The sequence below is a fragment of the Erithacus rubecula genome (genome assembly GCF_903797595.1).
Source record: "Erithacus rubecula genome assembly, chromosome: 22".
Classification (NCBI taxonomy): Eukaryota; Metazoa; Chordata; class Aves; order Passeriformes; family Muscicapidae; genus Erithacus; species Erithacus rubecula.
In genome coordinates, this window is record NC_136674.1 from 3,659,357 (window position 1) to 3,678,475 (window position 19,119).

At 42.2% G+C, this 19,119-nt stretch overlaps 1 protein-coding gene across 2 annotated transcripts in view; it reads right to left on the reverse strand.

Moving 5' to 3' along the window:
- Nucleotides 1-4,791: 4,791 nt before the first annotated feature.
- GOSR1 (golgi SNAP receptor complex member 1) overlaps nucleotides 4,792-19,119 on the reverse strand; it is a 28,397-nt gene continuing 14,069 nt past the window's right edge. For both annotated transcript variants that reach the window (XM_079325110.1, XM_079325109.1), the window contains exons 7-9: nucleotides 15,493-15,522; nucleotides 9,843-9,925; nucleotides 4,792-8,677 (exon numbers count right to left, since the gene is read on the reverse strand). In XM_079325110.1, coding sequence (XP_079181236.1) covers nucleotides 8,553-8,677; nucleotides 9,843-9,925; nucleotides 15,493-15,522 — 238 coding nt within the window. In that variant the 3' untranslated portion in view covers nucleotides 4,792-8,552. The remainder of the gene's footprint in view (nucleotides 8,678-9,842; nucleotides 9,926-15,492; nucleotides 15,523-19,119) is intronic.

Genomic DNA, 19,119 nt, shown 5'->3' on the forward strand with positions numbered 1-19,119 from the left:
TTGGTTTCCATGACTTTGTTCCAGTCAGGAGCTAGGAATGAAAAACACAGGGAGAATATTTCCATTTTCTCTCTGGCTTCTAATGCTGGCTGCTGTTGAGAATGAGCAGCTCAGGGATTCCTCTCAAAGCCTCTCGGGAGCTCATTTGGGAGGGGATGGAGCCCTGGGCTCAGCAGCCACAGCAGGAGAGCTCAGGACTGCAGAGGTGCAGAGAGACTTTGTGATGAGCAGCACATGAACATCCTGGCTCTGGTGTGCAGAGATGCAGCCCCCAGAATGGGGCCAAAAAGAACAGATTGCACCCCAAACTCTCCCTGCCCACAGAACAGCTTATTAGCTGCAAAGATGAAAAAAAAGGGTTAAATTTGGATGCATTGTGGACATCTTCAAAATCTGAAGCAGCTCACCAAACACATCCCTGGTAGACAACAACAAAAGAGCAGAGAAAAAATGAATTTGTCTTTGTGAGAGTGCTGAAAGGCTCCATCTTCTGTTTTCCTACCCAGACCCAGCCTCTCCTTTGCAGACTGGAGCTGTTCTGCAGCTCTGCACATTGCATCCTGCCCAAAGCTGCAAATGCAGTGGGAGCAACACAGCCACAGCTCCCACATCCCCAGAGAGACCTTGAGCCAGCACTAGAGCTCAGCATGGCATCAGTGGGGCTGCAAAACCCCACTGAGATCATCCCAGCCAGGCTCACCTCAAAACCACCTCCCCAAGTGCCTCTGAGTGCTTCCAGGGATGGGATTCCACATGATCCCACATGGTGGATGTTTCTATCACATCTCAGAGTAATTCTTCAGTCAGACAAGACATGTTTGGTAGACTTTGCACAAGCTTGGGTTAGGTGGTGAGGATTTAGGATTTATGTGTTGGAGGAGAGCCTGGCGTGCCCAGGTAAGTGGGAATTGCAGATTCCAGCAGATCTGCTTTAAATGAGGACTTTTCCTTTATGGTGGTTATTGCTGGATCCTTGAAACATCTTACAACACCTAAAATAGAGAAATGGGGATTTCTCCATGAGCTCAGCTACCTTGTTTATGGGCTAAAAAAACTCAACCAACTGAAGACTGCTGGCCCTCATTGTTTCCAGCTTAGCTGTGATGTGAGATGCTATTCTTGGTCAAGAGCTGCCAATGCTTCTGAAGCTTGTGAAGTTGTTTGCTTTAATAGCACACAGTGTGAAACAAAGCAAAGACTTCCCAGCAGAATGTCTCCTTCTGCTGAGCTCCTGCACCTTGCTGTCTCCTGGAAATGTTTAATTACTGTGGATTCCAAAGCCTTTTCTTCCAATTATTCGATCTCAGGTACAATTTCATAAAACCCATGTTTTACCCTCCTTCCCAGCAAGGATCAATGCAGATGGATCATTTCATCAACTCCAGATGGGCAGAAAAATAACCCAGTCCCTCACAGCCTGTGCTGTGATTCCTCACTGGTCTGGAGCAGCCAGTCCAGGTCTGCTGCAAACAGCAGTAAAACAAAATGAGCTCCTGTCTTTAATGTTCTAATTCTACCTTGATGTTTGACTGCAAAACAGAGTGGGTATAAGCTGAATTGTCCTCAAAAATGAGTTAACAGCTCTTCTTCCCCTGCCCAGAATTCCCAGAGCACCAGCACTCACCTCCCAGGGGCACAACTGCAGAAAGAACTTGGCTGCTGAGTTAAGGAACAGCATTTCCTGAGGAAGGGTGGGAGAGGCTCATTCCCCTGGGAGGGGGTTGTGGTTAGACCTGAGGATGCAGAATGGCCAACACTTGCCTGCCTGCATGGCAAAGCTGACTCCAGGAACTCAGGTTTTCCAAGACCAAACACACACACACACCTGAGTGAAAGAAAAGAATCCAAATACCAAAATCCTCACAGCAGAATCTCTCCTTTGCCCTCCCAGAGTGACACAACTTGATCTGAAGTCACCCTGAACTATTACAAGAACTGATCATCCCACAATGTTTGTTGGTTTTTATTTCAAAATAATTTCATCTAAGCCAGAGCGTAGGCTTGAAAATTATTTCTATTTCCTGAAATGTTTGGAAACACAGGAAGAGCTGGCCAGCAGATCCTGCTGCAAAGAACACACAACCTGGAGGTGCAGTTGGTCCCCAGTACAAAGAGCTATTTATGTAGAGAGGGCAGACACACAGCAGGAATGGTCCCAGCTGGAGCCCGAGCCCCCTCCTGCCTCTTTCCAAACTTATTTCTTTACATAAGCAGTACATGCTTTTATAGACCTGAGTCACAAACCTCCCCACCTCAGTAATATTTTGAAGTAAATTTAGCACTGGTGATACATGCCTGACCTAGAGGGAGCTGCATTTATAGAACAGCAGGGAAATATCCACATGTCCCCTCTCCTGCACTTGGGTGTTGTCCCACATCAAGGCTGGCCAAGCCCCAGGATTGTTCCAGCCTCCCCTGACACTGAAAGTGGGGTCACCCAAAGGATCCCACCAATCTCCAGTGGGGAGAAGGTCCTTGCATGGCCCAGCTGCTTTTTAATGTAATAAATTGTGGTTTGTGTGTTAAAGCTGGACCTGCCAGGGCCACCTGATCAGCACTTTCCCAGCTACTCACGAATTTTTTACACCTGCAACATTCCTGAGCATCCTGCAGAGTCTTTAGAAAATGCTCCCTTTAAAAATCTGATGTTTCAGCAGCATTTCACTCTGGAGAAGCCAGCTCAGCACAGGTCTGGAGCAGGAGAGCTCTGTAGCAGATGACATGCCCAGGCACAGGTACCACAAACATCTTGGGGAAGTTTCCACTGTACAGCTGGCAGCTCAATGGGGCTTTGCAACCTGCAGAGAGGAGCTTCTATTTTCAGTGCAGCTTTAGAAAGACAAAAGATGAAGAATATTGTCTCCACTTCCAAGAACTATGCATCATATGGATGGGTATGGGCAAGGGAGATAAGAAAAGAAACAAAAAATTGAAATTTTCCCTGTTTACAGCATTTGTGGGAGAGCCCCATGCTGTGCTTGTGCACCTCGATGGTTATCAGTGAATTTCCTTCAGGTTTGGCTTTGATTGATAAGCTTCAATCACCCTGGACAACCCTTCTGGATTTCAAAGGACGGATTTTTAAGAAAGAAACGAAAATTATGAAACTAAAATTAAATCCATGTGTTTGAAATGCCCAGGTGAAGCCAAACACGCAGGAAGGAAGGGAGGAGCATTGGATGGGCAGTGCAGTGAGCAGACAAAGCAACACAAGATGTAAGATCTGATCAGCCTCGATGGCAGGAGAGCTCTCAAAATCACCCCGCAGCTGGCAGAGGGTCCAAATCCAGAGAACCAGAAAACAACCCGCAATGAGAGAATGGCAAAGGCTGTCGGAGGGGTGCAGAGGCTGCGATTTACAGCCAGGCTCCTCCTGCCTCCCTGGCAGCGCTCTGGAATCTGGGTTAGCAAAGCCTCAGGGTCCCATTAGGAACAAAGAACACGGCGAGGGCTGCGACAGGCGAGGATGGAGCAGGGCAGAGCTGCAGAACACGCTCGGGCAGCTCGGCAAGGAGGAGGGCGAGGGTTTAATGAGGGTTTAATGAGCTCAGCGCAGCTGCCACGGCACGGGCAGCGCCGCTTCTCTACCTGGGGATGCTGCATGAGAGGCTGGCAATGCACGGAGCGGCAACAGCGACCGCAAACATCGCGGCTTTCTATTAAAACACTCCAAAATCAAGTTCACGGCGCTGCTCGCCGCCCACGCTCGGTGGCAGCGAGGAAACAAAGGCGCTCGGGTGGCTCGGGGTGAATTTCTAAGGCGGTGCTGGGCTCCCTGGGAGCAGGGAATCTGGTGGGATGGCAGCGGGCTGGGGGAGCCCAGCAGGCTCATCCATAATGCAGGAACACCCAGTGCAGCGAGGATACCAACAGCACCACTCTGGGAGGCGGATGGTTAAAAATATATATCCTAAGCCGGTGCCACTATAAATTATTGACTGCACAGGGAGCTGGAAAAAAGGATTCAGTGCCATTAATAATTTATTTTCTAATCCAAACGAAGATGGAATTTTATGCACCACTTATTACCAGCGCCGCAACTGGAAAAACTCACTGCACTTCCCACTATCTGAAACCAGAACTGCCTTTCCATTTTCGAAGTTTTTTTGAAGTTCCTCCTTTAGCTTGAGACATACAACCAAAGCCTTCCCTTGGGAGAGCATCTGGTCACTCGTGAATATTTAGCAGGCATTAGGGATACAGAGATGTATCTCTGCTTTACAGGCACAGCACGACAGCTCTGCAAGGAGAAATCCCTCTCTCCACTCCCAGCTCATGCACTGACAGGTATCACAACACCAGGCAGCTCTGCTGCTCTGAGAATACAAATTTGGAGTGGCACTGAAAGATTTAGCATTGATTACAAAAGCACCAGGCTGTTGGATCCATCAGGCACGACACTGCCTGGAACACCTGAGGGAGGTACAGACCACAGTGGTGCTGGAAAACCACAGGGTGACAGAGAACACAGAAATTCAGAGTGGGATCTCCCTTTTTAACACTTACCTCTAATGAAAACCATCCCTGTTCCACTTGGTGAAAAGCAGCACGAGTGTAATGAGCCCCTCCCAGGCAGGAGATGAGCCCAGGACTGCAGGTGCAGGCAGAGGAACACATCCCCTCAAACCATTCTGGGTCAGGAAATGTCCCATCACATCTGGTATCTGATATAAAACACTGACTGGTATGTCCAGGGACAATTCTAAAGGGCTGAGATAAATCCTCTCTGCATCTTCACTGAAGTTTAGGTAGGCAGAAATTGTCAAAGGGAGAAAGAACCAAGCACCTTGCTTAGAATTCTAATTTATTATTAAATTACATATCAAAGCCTTTTTTTTTTTTTTTCTTAATACATACAGAGAATGCACAATAGGTGAGAACAAAAATAATTACAGTTACAATAGAAGTTTCAAGAACGTGTATGAAAAGAAAAAAAAAATCAGAAAGTGCAATCAGAAACTCATTTACAAGGTCTGGGATGTTGTGTGAGAAAAAGCTGGTTTGGGTGTAGAGTGTTTATTTAACTGCTTTCCTCACTCAGTAGCACACAGACCAACAGCTGCTGCTGTACTCAGGACTCAAACATCACCACTGGCTGAAATGTGCAGTGACAGGAGAGGTGCAGGGCACAGAGGGACGTGCAGATGTGACCTGGAATGGCTCAGGATGTCTCTCACTGCAGCCTCCTGTCCTGCACATTCCAATTCTGTTTTAAGGAATCTCAGAACCATTGCCTCCTTCAGCACTGACAGCTGCTACCTCTCCTTCCTGTCTCAAACAAAAACTTGGGGACAAAACCAGAAAAAATAGGAAAAGTTATGCCTCAAGTGATCTTGGGAAACAAGTTGCTACATTTAGAGAGTTAAAACTCTCATTTAGTTGAGACTAAATGAGCTGCACCATCAGAGGTGGTGGAGCAGCCCTGGCTCCCTGGGAAAGCAGCACCTCAGGGGACACACCCTGGAGAACAAGCAGTGAACAACTCACCTGACACTTCCACATCACCTAAAAATCTGCTTCTGCTCTTGCATTTTCAACATCCAGCAAGGAACTGACTCCTCTCACATTAATCTTAAGACAATGCAAGTGAAGCATTTCTGAACTACAAATGAAAATTTTAGTTGATTACTCAGTGTCATGAATCCAGCAGGAATTTACACCTCACTCTGATATGCAAAACTCCTGAAATCAATACTGGTTAAGAAAAAAAAATGTTGCCCAGGAAGGTCAAAGCCTGGCACAGCTCTGGGTGTTGCCCAAATGCCATTGCTCTGCTGCAGCAACCAGAAACTGAAGATCAGATAAACAGGTAAAAAATAGTCTGAAGAACAGGGATAAAAATACTGCCACCAGTGTGAAGTGTGGCATCAACATTACCAACATGACCCTTTGTGTTCCAGTGCCTGGCCAGGTTAGAAGCTACTTATCTGGCAGGAAGAAAGAAGCAGAAATTGAAAAAGTGTCTGTGTGTGTGGAACACACCCTGCAGAAATACCATGGATTCCCCTCCTTAATTTCAGAGTCAGCAATGATTTTCTTAGCACACTTCTGTTGGGTTGAGTTAGGAAACCACCACTCTGGCAGGAATTGCAGGAATGAGAATTCCTTAACCACATCTCTTTTCCTCAGAGCAGGAGGAGCCACACAGAATGAAAAACTCCAAGAACATGTTTAGCAACAGGAGACACACAAACCTTATTTTGGGATTTGAGGCAGAATGCTACAATCCACTGTGTTCATTTTCCAGTCCATTGTACTGACCACAGGTCCAGGCTGTTAGAGATGAATTATGAGGCTGATTCTCCTGAATTTGGAAGCCTTTCCCTGGGCCAGATGCAAGCACAGCCCTCCAGGGAGCACAGCACAACACCCACTCACTCTGCCAGATGATGATGAAGGGAAAACTCCAAAGATAATTAAGTGTATTTTTCAACACAAAACTGACTCAAAACCAGCACAAACAAAAACCATGGAGGGGCTGCCAACACCAAAACCGTTTCCAGTAAAGCTTTATCAGAGATAATTCAGCATATTTCCATTATTTTATACTAAAATATATCAGTTCCTCCATAACATTTTCATAACATGAAAAATCAATTATGTTTACATATTTATTATAATCTACATATTTTCCATAGCAGCTTTTTCACAATAAGATTAAATATATGCACCAAATAATCAGTTAAGTCCAATAAAAAGACTTGTTATAAGATTAAATAAATGAATTTATTTACGGTACTGCAGATCTTATATTGCCAACTATAGAGCAACCAAATCCTACAAATCCTAAACAGATGCACAAGTGCTGATCAGGGTCCCTTAGGGTGGAGGAGGAATCAAAGAAAAGGCAACAGGGAGAAGAAGTTTGATCTCCCAACACACAGATCCATTAATAACCCTCCTTCATCCATCAAGCTTTTTCATAAACCCCCTTAATAAACACTTCATCTCCAAATGGGAACGTTCCCAAATCAACCAAATAATCACCTTTTATTTCAAATACAAGCCCCACAGTTTTACAGATATTAATTCCAAATACTTCCAAATCCCAAAGGCAGGATGGCTGATTAGAAGCCCTTGTTGACTTTTTAGCACAGGGTTATTAAGTCTGCAAAGAAGCCTTTAAATGCAGACAGCTTGGGTGTAACAGTGTGGGTTTGCACACTACACAAGTTCTCTATTCCCTCCAACTCACAGACACTATAAAATGAAGTAAAAAATTGTGTCTGTCCTGCTGGATTCTGTTCCAGAGGAGAACCTGGGGACTGTGTGACATTTGTGGGTGATGGAATACATAGAATCTGTTAGGAGCACTGTGAGAGGATTGTGAAAAGAGTTAATCAAGTTCTTAGAAAGGTATTTCAGTGCCAAGGCTCGAATTTATTGGGTTATGATATGACAGATGGAAAAGTGCTGTTGAAAGAGCAGAAAAGTCTGTAATCTGGGAAGCTGCAGTATCAAAGCCACTGCAGATGTCAGCTTTGTTTACAGACAAACAACAGGGTTCTTTTTGCCTGTGCAGACCAAAAAAATGTTTTCCCCCCCAGATAATGTTAAATAACACTAGTTTCACTATTCATACATTCAGCTCTTTGCTAGGAGGAGTTATGTCCAAAACTTTTGCCTCAGCTATAACCATCATCATTTTCATTTCAAATCAAGTTTAGATCACATCCCTCTTACTGCACTATCAGAATAACTTCACCTAAATTACAGTATAGGCTTTGTAAACTGCTTCTCGTGTCTTTATGAAGATCTTTATGATGCCAGCCAAAATCAAAGTATTTGCACCCAGAAGATTCCTTTGGGTGAACTCATGTTTGGTCACTTTTCAGATGACTGAACACTTGAGTAAACAGCTGCTGGGACTGTGCTCCCTTTTTACACAGGGGGACTTTGTCAGTCCCTTTAAAGCCACAAGAAATCTTATGATCTCCCTCACAGGGTACTTTATTCATATTCTGTGCAAAAAGTGAACAGAACTCCCCTTTTATTTTTGTTAACTTCGAGGAATTTGTGTGAAGCACAGTTTTCACAGCACGAATTATGCAGAAATAACCAGAATCTCAACCAGGAGTTAAAAAGAATTACAGAACATGTATTTAGTAGTAAAGCAACCTGAAGGCTTAAAGCTGCAATATTCATCTCTCAGGGTGAAATTCAGTACTGGGCTGGGATTAGAGGGAAAAGCCTTCCTGCTGAGCTTCCACCCAAGGCAAACTTAATCCTTTTCCACTCCCCAGCACTGCTGAGCACTGGAAGTGTTCCCCCAGTTCTGGTTAAGCATCCCATGGGCACTTACCTTGCAGTGAGAAAGGGAATGAAAGACAAATCCCACCAAATTTAACCCAAAGGAAGGTGAACAGCAGGGGAGAAGAAACACTGCAGCTTCAGTGTCACAGTCTACCCATCAGAAGCTGCAGACATCATGCTGACAGCCCCAGCCACGAGCAGGCTGTGGAAGTTCTGATGCTTCCCCCACTCCCTTTTCCTTGGCTGGGGGGAGGGAAGGTGGTGATGAGTCTGAGCAGAGTCCAGGGGGGGAACATCCATCAATGGAAAGCGTAGAGGAGCAGCAGGATGGTGCAGACGCCGATGACGCCGCCCAGGATCAGGGAATCCCGGCGCTTGCGGAGGTTGATCCTTTGGATCAGGCTGTTCACTGCAGGGAAACGGTCTGCAGGGCTCTGAGTCAAGGTCCCAGCAGCAAACAGGGATGAACCAGCAGCCCCCAAAGCCTGGATGGGGAAATGCCAGCACTGGAACTACTCCTCAAGCTGGAGGATGCAGGACAGTAAACCCCCTCGGACAGGAGCAGGATTGCACCTCACTGATTGTAACCAGCAGAGAAAAGGGAACAGCCCAGAGCTCACATTCACACAGGATTCACCACCTGGTCACCTCAAATACCAGCATTTTAATCTCAGTATGTGAAGCTTAGTTACTTTACTAACTGTGCTTAAATGAGAAAAAAAATGGGGTGGTTATATAAAACATCAGTGGGATTCTGCTACTGGTGAAAAGAACAACCAAAGGCATTTGACTGAGAAAATCCTGCACACTGCATGACCCACACACTGTGTGACCTCTGTGAAACCACAGGGGTGTAAATCTATCTCTTAATGTACAAAATACAACTGCCAACAAGACAATCAGCTTCAGAGCTTCATGTCTTTGGAATCGAGAATCTTTTTAAGGCCAAAGCTTATTGAGACTTTATTGAAAAGTTCTTGCCAATTGCTAAGAACTGTAATGAAATTTCTGGGTTACCAAGATCTTTCCAGGATGTCATGTGTCTGATCAAACAGCTGCCACTGGCAGCAGGGAAGGAATAAGTGGGAAAACCACAAACATGCCTGACTTACAACGTGGCACAATCTTCAGGCCTGAGACAGAACATGCACAGAAACCAACCATCCAAAATCTTAATTAACATCTACAAGACTGTGACAGACAAGAGGATACTCAGGCCCTGACTGCTCTTAGCTGTAAAGCACAGCAAGCAGTGATGAACACCAAGCTTCAGCTTTTTTGAAAGCAAAAAGCAGGACCTGGAATGAAGTTATACTTCTACAAAAACATACAGCAGGGAAGGCCAAGAAATGCTGCTGCAGACCTCTACCTGACAATTAAATTCTGTTAATTTCTATGCACTGCCCAAATTTAACCAAAACCAACTTATTCACCACATTTAGCACTAAGATGCTTCAATCAGGTTATCAGGTGAGACTGATAAAAATTTGGCCTGTTTGTCACTGCTGTACCCCCAAATGACAGAGTGAAAAATTGTACCAAAACTCTTCTTAGGCACAGGCAGCACCAATTTTTAGGAGAAAGGATACTTGCCAAGGTATTCATCTTGCTTTGTATTGACTTCAACATGCCTCTCTGGGAAGTCATATTTTCTTTTGTTGCCATGGCAATGCTGGGGAAAGAAAGAGGATCAAGTTGTTGGTGCTAAGAATAATTCAGAGCTCACACAAGAGGAGAACAAGCAGCAAGGAGGACAATGAATGGGGTAAAGCAACATGAATGAAACCACAGATTTTCCATTAATCTCTGTCTTTTACAGTTAAACCATTTCAGTTGTATAGAAACTGTTAACAGTGTGAAACACAGATTTCTTCAAACAGGCAGGGTTTGACTTTTCTCCTCCAGCCCAAATGAAAACTGGAATTACCTTATAAGCAACATAAGAATTATGCTCTCATGGCTTAAGCATTAAATTAAGAAGTTTGATTCATCCCAAATGATGCTTCCATCACAGCACAGAAAAAAATAATTTCTGAGATCTGGTCCTAATTAAGAATATCCCCCATGGTATATAAGTTTTCATTTTCTTTGTTTCTTTACCAACACAGGCAAACACAAACCAGAGTTTTCCATTTCAAATTTAATACAGTTTGGAGGTCAGAAAAAAGCAACTCTGCTCTTAAAACCAAGATATTTAACAAAGATTAAAAAGAATTAATCATTTGACAAAGTTTGGGCTCTGAAGACACTGCCTGAGAAAGAAAAATATGGCAAATACTGCTCTCCTTGCTGGCATGTGTTTCAAAAACACATAAAGCAGGACATAAATACAACAAGGCTGCACAATAACTCAGAAAAGTCACCTCTACTGCTGTTGACTTCATCTACAGGAATAACAATGATTAAAAGAAGTTCTTGGATGAGTTTGTGAGCCTTAAATATGGAAGGGAAATGTTCTGGAGGAGTAAAACTGAAGTGGAACAACACAACAGATAAATATAACAAGAGGACACTAAAGCTGACATTTCAGAGGTAGGATAATGTGAAATGCTGCTTTCACCAGATACAAACATATAATTTTTCAATGCAGGTATTTTAGTCCTCTAAAGTAAAAAACCAAGAAACCCACAAAACCACTAAAAATCGGCTGTTAAGAAGAACACTTAAGGAATTTTGAATTACTAAGAATCAAGTTAGAAAAAAACATATGTCCCATTTGCACGGAGGAAAGTTTGTTCAGTGATCTACAGATTTCTATCTCCCACCCCCACACTCACTTGATATTTGTCCAGATGAGTTTTTAATACAGTGTCTCTAAAGCACTTCTGAATTAAGTCCCATATTTTTGTAAGGTGCATCCAATGACTCATTAAAACATCCATTCATTTACAGAAGTGAAAACACAAGATGATTGCCAGTGTATAAAGTGCTCCTGAGCCACCTCCAAAATGCCTTTAGAAATAATTATTCACAGAACAAAAGGTTCCTGCTTTAACATCTGGGGAGTGAAACTGTCCATTTGATACAAAAAGGCAGGTGTAAAGGGTTAAGAGATTGAAACCAATTTCTTTTTTTTTTTTTTTATCCAGTATTTTTAAGAATTTAGCTCAAAGGCCTGGGTTTTGCTGGAGAGCTCTGAAGGAAAAAAACTGGAGTAATTACCATTTTTAATATGCTATGGTCTGGTAATGAAATGTAATTGTGATATTCATGAACAACAGTTTAACTGGATTCCAGCTACTATTAACAAATCAAAATTCAAGAAAAAAGCAATGTTGCTCATGTATAATTTGATTATTCAAACCTTGAGCTGGTTTATCTAAGCCTTTAGATCTGTAAAGGAGATTATTAAATTTAAGAAGCAGCAGAAAACAGAGTTCCTGGGGACCAGTGCAGGGATTGGTTTTTTTATCTCGAGCACTGCAGCTTCCTCATATCCTCCATCAGAGAATTTTGGTTTCATTCCCATCCCTGACATATGTTCATTGACTTGCTGCTGCCATTGCCTCACTGACAAATGCACATTTTAAAAAATTAATCACATTCTTCCCATTCACAACACTGGCCCCATTTAGTCACTCCCCAGATCACCACGACCTGGTTCCGACGTCCCGGAACCGGCGCGCGACGCTGACGATAAAAAGATGAAACATTTCTTACAGGAATGGAGATGACCCCAATCTAACATTTCACTTGCAAACCAGCAGGAACTATTCTCAGTGCTGCACTGGCTGGAACTACCAGAGCTGGGTGTAAACCAAGTTTCTAAAACCAGATGGTATCTGGCCTGCTCTCTATATTTGATATTAAAGCCCTGCTCAAGTACAATGCTCAGCATTGCTGCACTCCTGGAGAAATCTCTCCCAGCTAAGCCCAAGGTCACAGCCATAAAACACCCACCTATCTCTTCCCCAGAGCAGCAGGAGCATCTCAAACTCCTGTGCTTGCAGCCATATTTCCCTCAGAACTCCTGCCACATTCCAAGTTTGCCTTTGATTGTTCTGCAGAGCTGTGGGTATGAGAGTGGCCAAATTTCCCTCCAAAGCAAACCCAACTGGTATTTGTACTTAGTTTGCTGTTTTCACTGGCACAAAAAGCCCAGGGTAGTAAACACCTCCAGGCATTATCCCAGATGGACAATCTAACATGCAGAGACACTTTTAACGCTGCCTGACTTGAAAGCAAAGTTGAGTTTTGACTTAAATAAATGTTTAAGCTGTTGTTATTTCACCCCACGCTGAAAGCCACATCCATCCAGAGTCACTGAGGGAAATGTACCAAAAAATCAACTCCTGGCTTCACCCATTGAGACACATCAGTCAAATCTACACTGCTGGAGAGCTAAAACAAAGCTCTAAAGAAAGAAATTGTGTTATTAAAAATCAAATAATTCACGTATTACTGGAACTTCTGCTTCATTTTGCATGCCATGAATCATACTTGCTCATTGAAATTCATGACAAGGTCTATGATTAGGGAATGGACTCTGTGACTGTGCATAGAAATGAAAGCTCTAGGTTTAAATTGATAAAAATTCTGATTGCATCACTTATTCTTTGTCTGGAGATACATTTCTATATTTGTATCTCTAAATATACACATATGTGCGTGTATCAATGCATACCTACGTGCACAACCTGGCAAATCCCTTTAAAGAACATTGTTTCTTTTGCTGAAGCCTAGGATGAAAACAGAAGAAACATTTCCCCAGGAATGCAGGTGATGTTGCCTGGACACTTTGGCAAGGTGGTTGTGAAATGAGAGAATTCTCAAAGTGTAGCTCATGCCTTTCCATTCTGAAAAGTCAACACTCAATGCAGCTGAGTTTTCTCTTTTATTAAATCTTAATTATTACCTAAAGAGATAGTCCAAATACATAAGAAGACAATTAAAAAAAAATTAAATCTATGGCTTTGGTCTGGCTTCAGTCCAATCTGTTAATATACAAACACTGATAGGTCAGAGCTCAGAAACAGAATTACAATAAAATCCTAAGAACTTGTCACACTGTACAGGCAAAACTATAAAACATATTTAAACCAAGCCAACATAAAAACACAAGTTGTTAGAAAACAAGAAATAAATGGTCTGCTATTTTGGAGAAGTGATAATGTTTGAAAATGAAAACCTGAGAACACCAAACATATTAAGCAAAATCTCTGCTTATATTTAAATCTGGCCAAGAGAAGTGAGCGCTGTTCCAAAAGAACTGCAGTACAAAGTATCACATCCCACTCGCTTCTGGAGAGAAACATGCTGCAGTGAGAACCCATGGCACGTAATTCATTTAAAAACTGATTAAAAGTTTAGTAATAATGACACATCTGGAGTGACAGCCCTGCTCAGGGCTTTGGTTACTGAATCATTTCAGCTCAGGTGCTCATTTACTCCCTGGCACGGATGTTTGCTCTGTGGAGGAACAGTCAGACTCCTCAATTCTCTTCTTGACAGAAAATCAGAGCAAGGGCTCACAATTAGTGGCTGTAGCTTGTCAACAAAAGCCTCTGCACACACAAAAATGTGCTTTCCAGTGTTCAGAATCAGTGCTTAGTAACAAACCCTAAGGAAATAAAAGTGTGAAGTGTGAAGGAATTAAAACGTGATTTCCTGACTTGCTTAATTAAAAAATGAGTAATGAACTGCAGCAGATGTAAACCTTGAAGACAGAGTAGTAGCCAGACTGAGCTAATTGCATCTCAAGGAATCTGTCCTCAAACAGTTTCCTCTGCACAATTCCCTCTTTTATTTGGGTTCCAATAGATAAAACAATTGGTGAGTTGGGTAAACTTCCATCTGGTAAATTCACTTAGGAGGCAGCAGGATTTACCATCAATAATGTCACACCCAAACACTTGCCATTGCTAGGGATCACAAGAAAAAAAGAGTTAACAAAAAATTCACCCTGGTTTCAACAGAGGCAGAATTCAACTCAGATATAAGTGGAATTACATTTCCTACTCCATGTAGTTACTAAAAAACTGTAGAATACTTTTGGCAAAACCTCAAGCAAGAATTTACTACAAATAACAAATGGTGCAAGGTTGAGAGCTCTGAGCTCCTCTGATGACATGGAAGCAAGAAGCCAGACCAATGACATAATTACAAGTAATTACAAGTAATTTTGCAGGATATTAAGAGCAATAAATCACCATATGTTGCTTAATGCTCTGCTTACTTGGACTGGCAGCAAAGAAAAGATTTACTAAACACTGAGCATTTTTGAGGTGGAAAAGTAGGGTTACAAGCACAACAATAAAGGAGAAGGTTTTAGTGAGGAAAGAACTAGAACCCAAAATAAATACAGCTGGGCTAAGCTGGAGAAATATTCCTGTGAAGCTGTTGTGAAACTGCACCCACATTTTCAGGTATTACTGCACTGATCACTTCTGCTTCATCACTGCACACTGATGTGGTTTAACACATTCTTCCTCCATGTTAATTATCCTGAGCCCACTGTGTGTATTTAAGCCAGCCAGCCCTTAATGGACACAGCCTTGCTGCACCTCTAATTACTCTTCTTGGTCACTTATGTCAGTACATGCATTGTCTGAAAGCAAATCTTACTTGCCTTCTTTTTTTTTTTTTTCTGTTTCGTTTTAAAGCAATAATCTAAAATTTAAAACCATTAAATCGAGCATTATTATAGTTTGAGTTATTGGTCTGCAAAAGGTTGGCTTGGGAAGGGCACAGATAATAAAATTTATGTTGCTGCAGCTCTAAAATGTCTAGATCAGTTAGAGAAGGTATCATTTAAGTATTCAAACAACATAAGAACTCCAAAAGATAAATAAATGTACAACAGCAATAGCCTCTCAAGCAGCTGTGGTAAAAGCCCTTGCCTGTATCAGCTGCACACTGGGTGCTGAATATTCTGAATACATTGAAAGATTCCAGGAATCAGGTTTTAGGTGAGTGTCACTGTGAGAAGAAACACCTTGACTTCTGGAATAGCCTCAACAGCTCAGCCTGAGATTCACTCTGCACCAAAGGTGATTCACCTTTGAGCAGAAACCCAAATTTTCTAAGCTAGGGTGAATAAAATATTTAAGCAACATTCTTATGTCAATATTGAATAGAAAAAAACCCAAAGCAAACCCACCAGCAATTCATTGTAATACTGCCAAGGAGCTGGAAACAATACAGTTATTGGATAAATATAGTGACTGATATATTTAGACACAATTTAATGGAAATGCTGATTGTACAGAAAATAATGAAAATTTTTACATTCATTCCTACCTTATTGTTTCTTCTATCAGTCGATCTGAGCTGAAAGCCAAAAGAAAAAAAAAACAAAACAAGTTAAAAAAGTAACAAGCACTAAGTACTACTTTAGATTCCTAATCAATGATCCCCATCATCATCCTAATAAATTTGCCTTTAGAATGTTTTATTTCTGGATGTTGTCACATTTTGCCACTCCATAGGTTTGGTTTATACAGACTTTGGGAAGATGCACTGGAATATCCTCTGGAGCAGCATTTCCTAAGTGTAGCAAGAGCAGCAGCTCAGAAAAACACATAAAACACTGAGGAGACAAGAAAAGGGGAATTGGCACCATGATTTATGTTTGGAAAGGAGTATTAGAGAAAGGAGTAGGTAATTTTATTGCTTTTTAATTCTGCCCACCCCTTCAAAAAAACGTCATTAATGATTAAGAAGCTGAGAGTTGGGTCCATCTCAGAGCCCTGCTCAGGATTAGCTTTGGTTGGTGCTGGCAAATTGCTTCTGTGGCTGGGTGAGAACAGAACTGCTGGAACACAGCACAGCCACGGGCCAGAGAGAGCCCTGGGTGGGTGACACATGGCCCTGAGTGACACTCCCTGCCACACATTGATCCAGCCCTGGGAAAAGAGCAGCCCCCAGCATAGCACCAGAGAGAATATTTCATTTAAAAACCCTACACACACCATTAAGGGAGTAACAAGATCCTCAAAGACTGCTGCTAATTCTCCTCTTCTGTACTCAACTTTCACAGAGGGTTTTAATCACTGCTTTGCAGAAATGCCAGATAAACATCTCTTGTTACAGCAATCAATATCTCCAGTGTAACCCTGACATGGAACAGGTGACTGCATCATTCCCCCAGTGCAGGAACAACAATGCACCCCAACAACTGCTCCATCTATCCCACAGATTCATACTAATTCTTGGAGAATAGCTGCAAAAAAAATTGAGTTTGCAGCTTGAGGAGGAAATCAGCCTGACAGAAAAGTAGTTTTATGTTACACTGGCTACTGCTTCCAGTGTAAAATCAGAATTTATTGCTGCCAAACCCAAAGATGCCAATAGGGCAGAGCCATCTCCATCCTCCACCCCCTCCTCATTCCAAGTGTTTTGCCAGCTCCCAGAACAGCACAGCTCTGCCTCTGACTCAGCCAGAGCTGCCTGATTTGGAACTTTTCTTCTTCCCACAGGAATTCTGGAGATTCCCCCCCCCCAGCTCCAGCTGGAGGTGTGGGGAAGGAGCTGGGCAGGAGCACACACTGTGTGACCTGCTCAGGGAGGGGGACAGGCAAACAAAATGACTTTATTTGTCTGTGAAGAGGAGTGAAAGCACAAAGGCTGCTATTTCAGGCTGTCCATGGCTTGAAATACAGACACAGAACAGAGCACTAAAAATATTTTGCTCATTTTTAAGCTGCCATGGACTCGACTGGGGCAGCAGAGCTATGCTAAAATTCACATCAGTTGTGAGCACGTTGGTTTAAGGAAATAAATCAGTTTTATTCACTGTGTGGTGTTTATTACACTGGCACAGAGAAGGGAAACACCCTAGCTGTGTACACAGAGCATTCTCACAGCATCTCCCAATGTCCCCCAGGCAGGCAGAACAGGAAAGCAATGCATTAAAGAAAAATTTCTGTAATCACTGAGTCTCCAAGAGACACAATCCAGCTGAGAATGTGCCTTTCATAGACAGTCTCTAGCAGACAAGTGTGTTATGTGGGCAGGGCATAATAAGAATAAACTGCAAAACCATTAGAAAACAGCCTCAAAAGCAAAGGCAGTGCACAAGAATGAATAATTTTAGAAAAGGTTCAATTAAAAAAAAAAATTATCAATAAGAAGGTATTTAAAAACCTTGCTGGAAACAGGTTACACTTTAAAAAATCTGTGGAATAAAATGTTAGACCAGCCCTATTAAAAAACCTACCTTAGAAAAATCATTGCCAGCTCTTTGTCCATTTAACTGATGAAATTATATGATTTTTATGTTGATGAACTGAAGATGACAGAGAAGCTGAACACTTTTACAGACCTCAAGTGAACCAGGATGCCCTCCAAGGCTTTTAGAGCCTCAAAATTAGTCTTGCCAGTTTGCAGCAGGAACACTCACTGCTTTTTATGTTAAAGAAAGCTGTAGATGGGCAGTTTCATTACTTAGTCAGACACATAAACACAAAAAGTTATTTAAAAGCTTCAGATTACATTACACTGCTTTATTTTTATATGTGTTTGTATGTTTATACACACACAAAAATAAACTCTGGGAATGTGGCTACCTGTAAAATGATGGCAGAAGGTCATAAAAATGTATAAACCAGTAAAAACCAGTTCTGAACACCAACACACATAGGCAGGAGCTGCAAATGCCAACACAGAGTATTCAGCAGGCAGCTGAAACCTCAAAATCAACATTTTTCAATTTATGTGGAGTCACCTCAAGTGTTTAAAAGGATGAGATACACAGGAATTCTCTTCAGAATGAAGATGTGTGGGCAAGGGCAGACTAAAGGAAGCACAGATTTATTTATTAGCACAACTAATGTGTTCTTCCCACCCCAAGAAGAATCAGCTCTTGAGAGGATTTCCAAACTCATCTCTCCTTGCAAGGTGGACAAAGTCCCCAGGAAATGGCCACAACATTCCCTAGCAGTGTGAGCAGGAACATTTCAGGGATTCTGATGGGCAAATACAGATTGTAAAGTTCACTCACAGTGACACCCAAACAGAAGCATCTGTTTCATTCATTTTCCAGCTCATAACCACAAAAATAAGTCAGATTTGAGGAAGATCAAGAACACAAAGTACAACAGGACCCAGAGACATAAGGGAAGTTTGCAGATCTGACTATTAATAACCTGCTATCCACAAATAGAAGCTGTTCTCACAATTAAAAATAATGTTCATTTCAATCCTTTGCCAGGATAAAAAAATAACATTGAACGAGGCAATTGTGCTTAAGTTACATATTCAAAACACTACCAAAAGAAGCTCTTAAATTAAAACCTATTGACTTTATTCTTCTGCTGTCCAAGCAAAGACAAATCCAGTGGACATTTCCTTCTGAACATCCAAGCAAAAGATGGTTTTGGGCATCATTAATCTGGCTTGCCATCTATTTCAATAAACTCTGCATTTTCACCTGTCCAGACAGACAAAACCATTTAAAAATACTACAGGAAAGAAAGGCTGGAAGCTGCTGAGGCAATCACCTCCTGTAAGGAATGGCACAAACCCAGCAGCAGCAGCCATGCATATGAAATAACCAGGTCTCTGTGCTGCCTGCAGAAGATGGCACAGCTTGTTTTTTAAATATGCAGACAGGTAAATTAATCTGAAGGAGAAATTAAGTGAAATATGCCTCCAAGATAGAGAAGAGTCCTGTTTATCACATCAGGCTTTTACAACTAAAAGAAAGCATTTTATGTTGTTTGTAAGGCAAATCTCTGTGTCTGTACTTCAATAAAATTCATTCATATAGATGAATACTCAGCTGAGGAATGGCCTTCTCCCATATCCACAGATTTTGCTGCTGATACCCAAACCAAGCCAGGGCAGAGCAGTAAAACTCATTGCACACAATTCATTTCACAACATCCTTTAAACCTTTCAGATGAAATTGAAGGCAACTATCACATA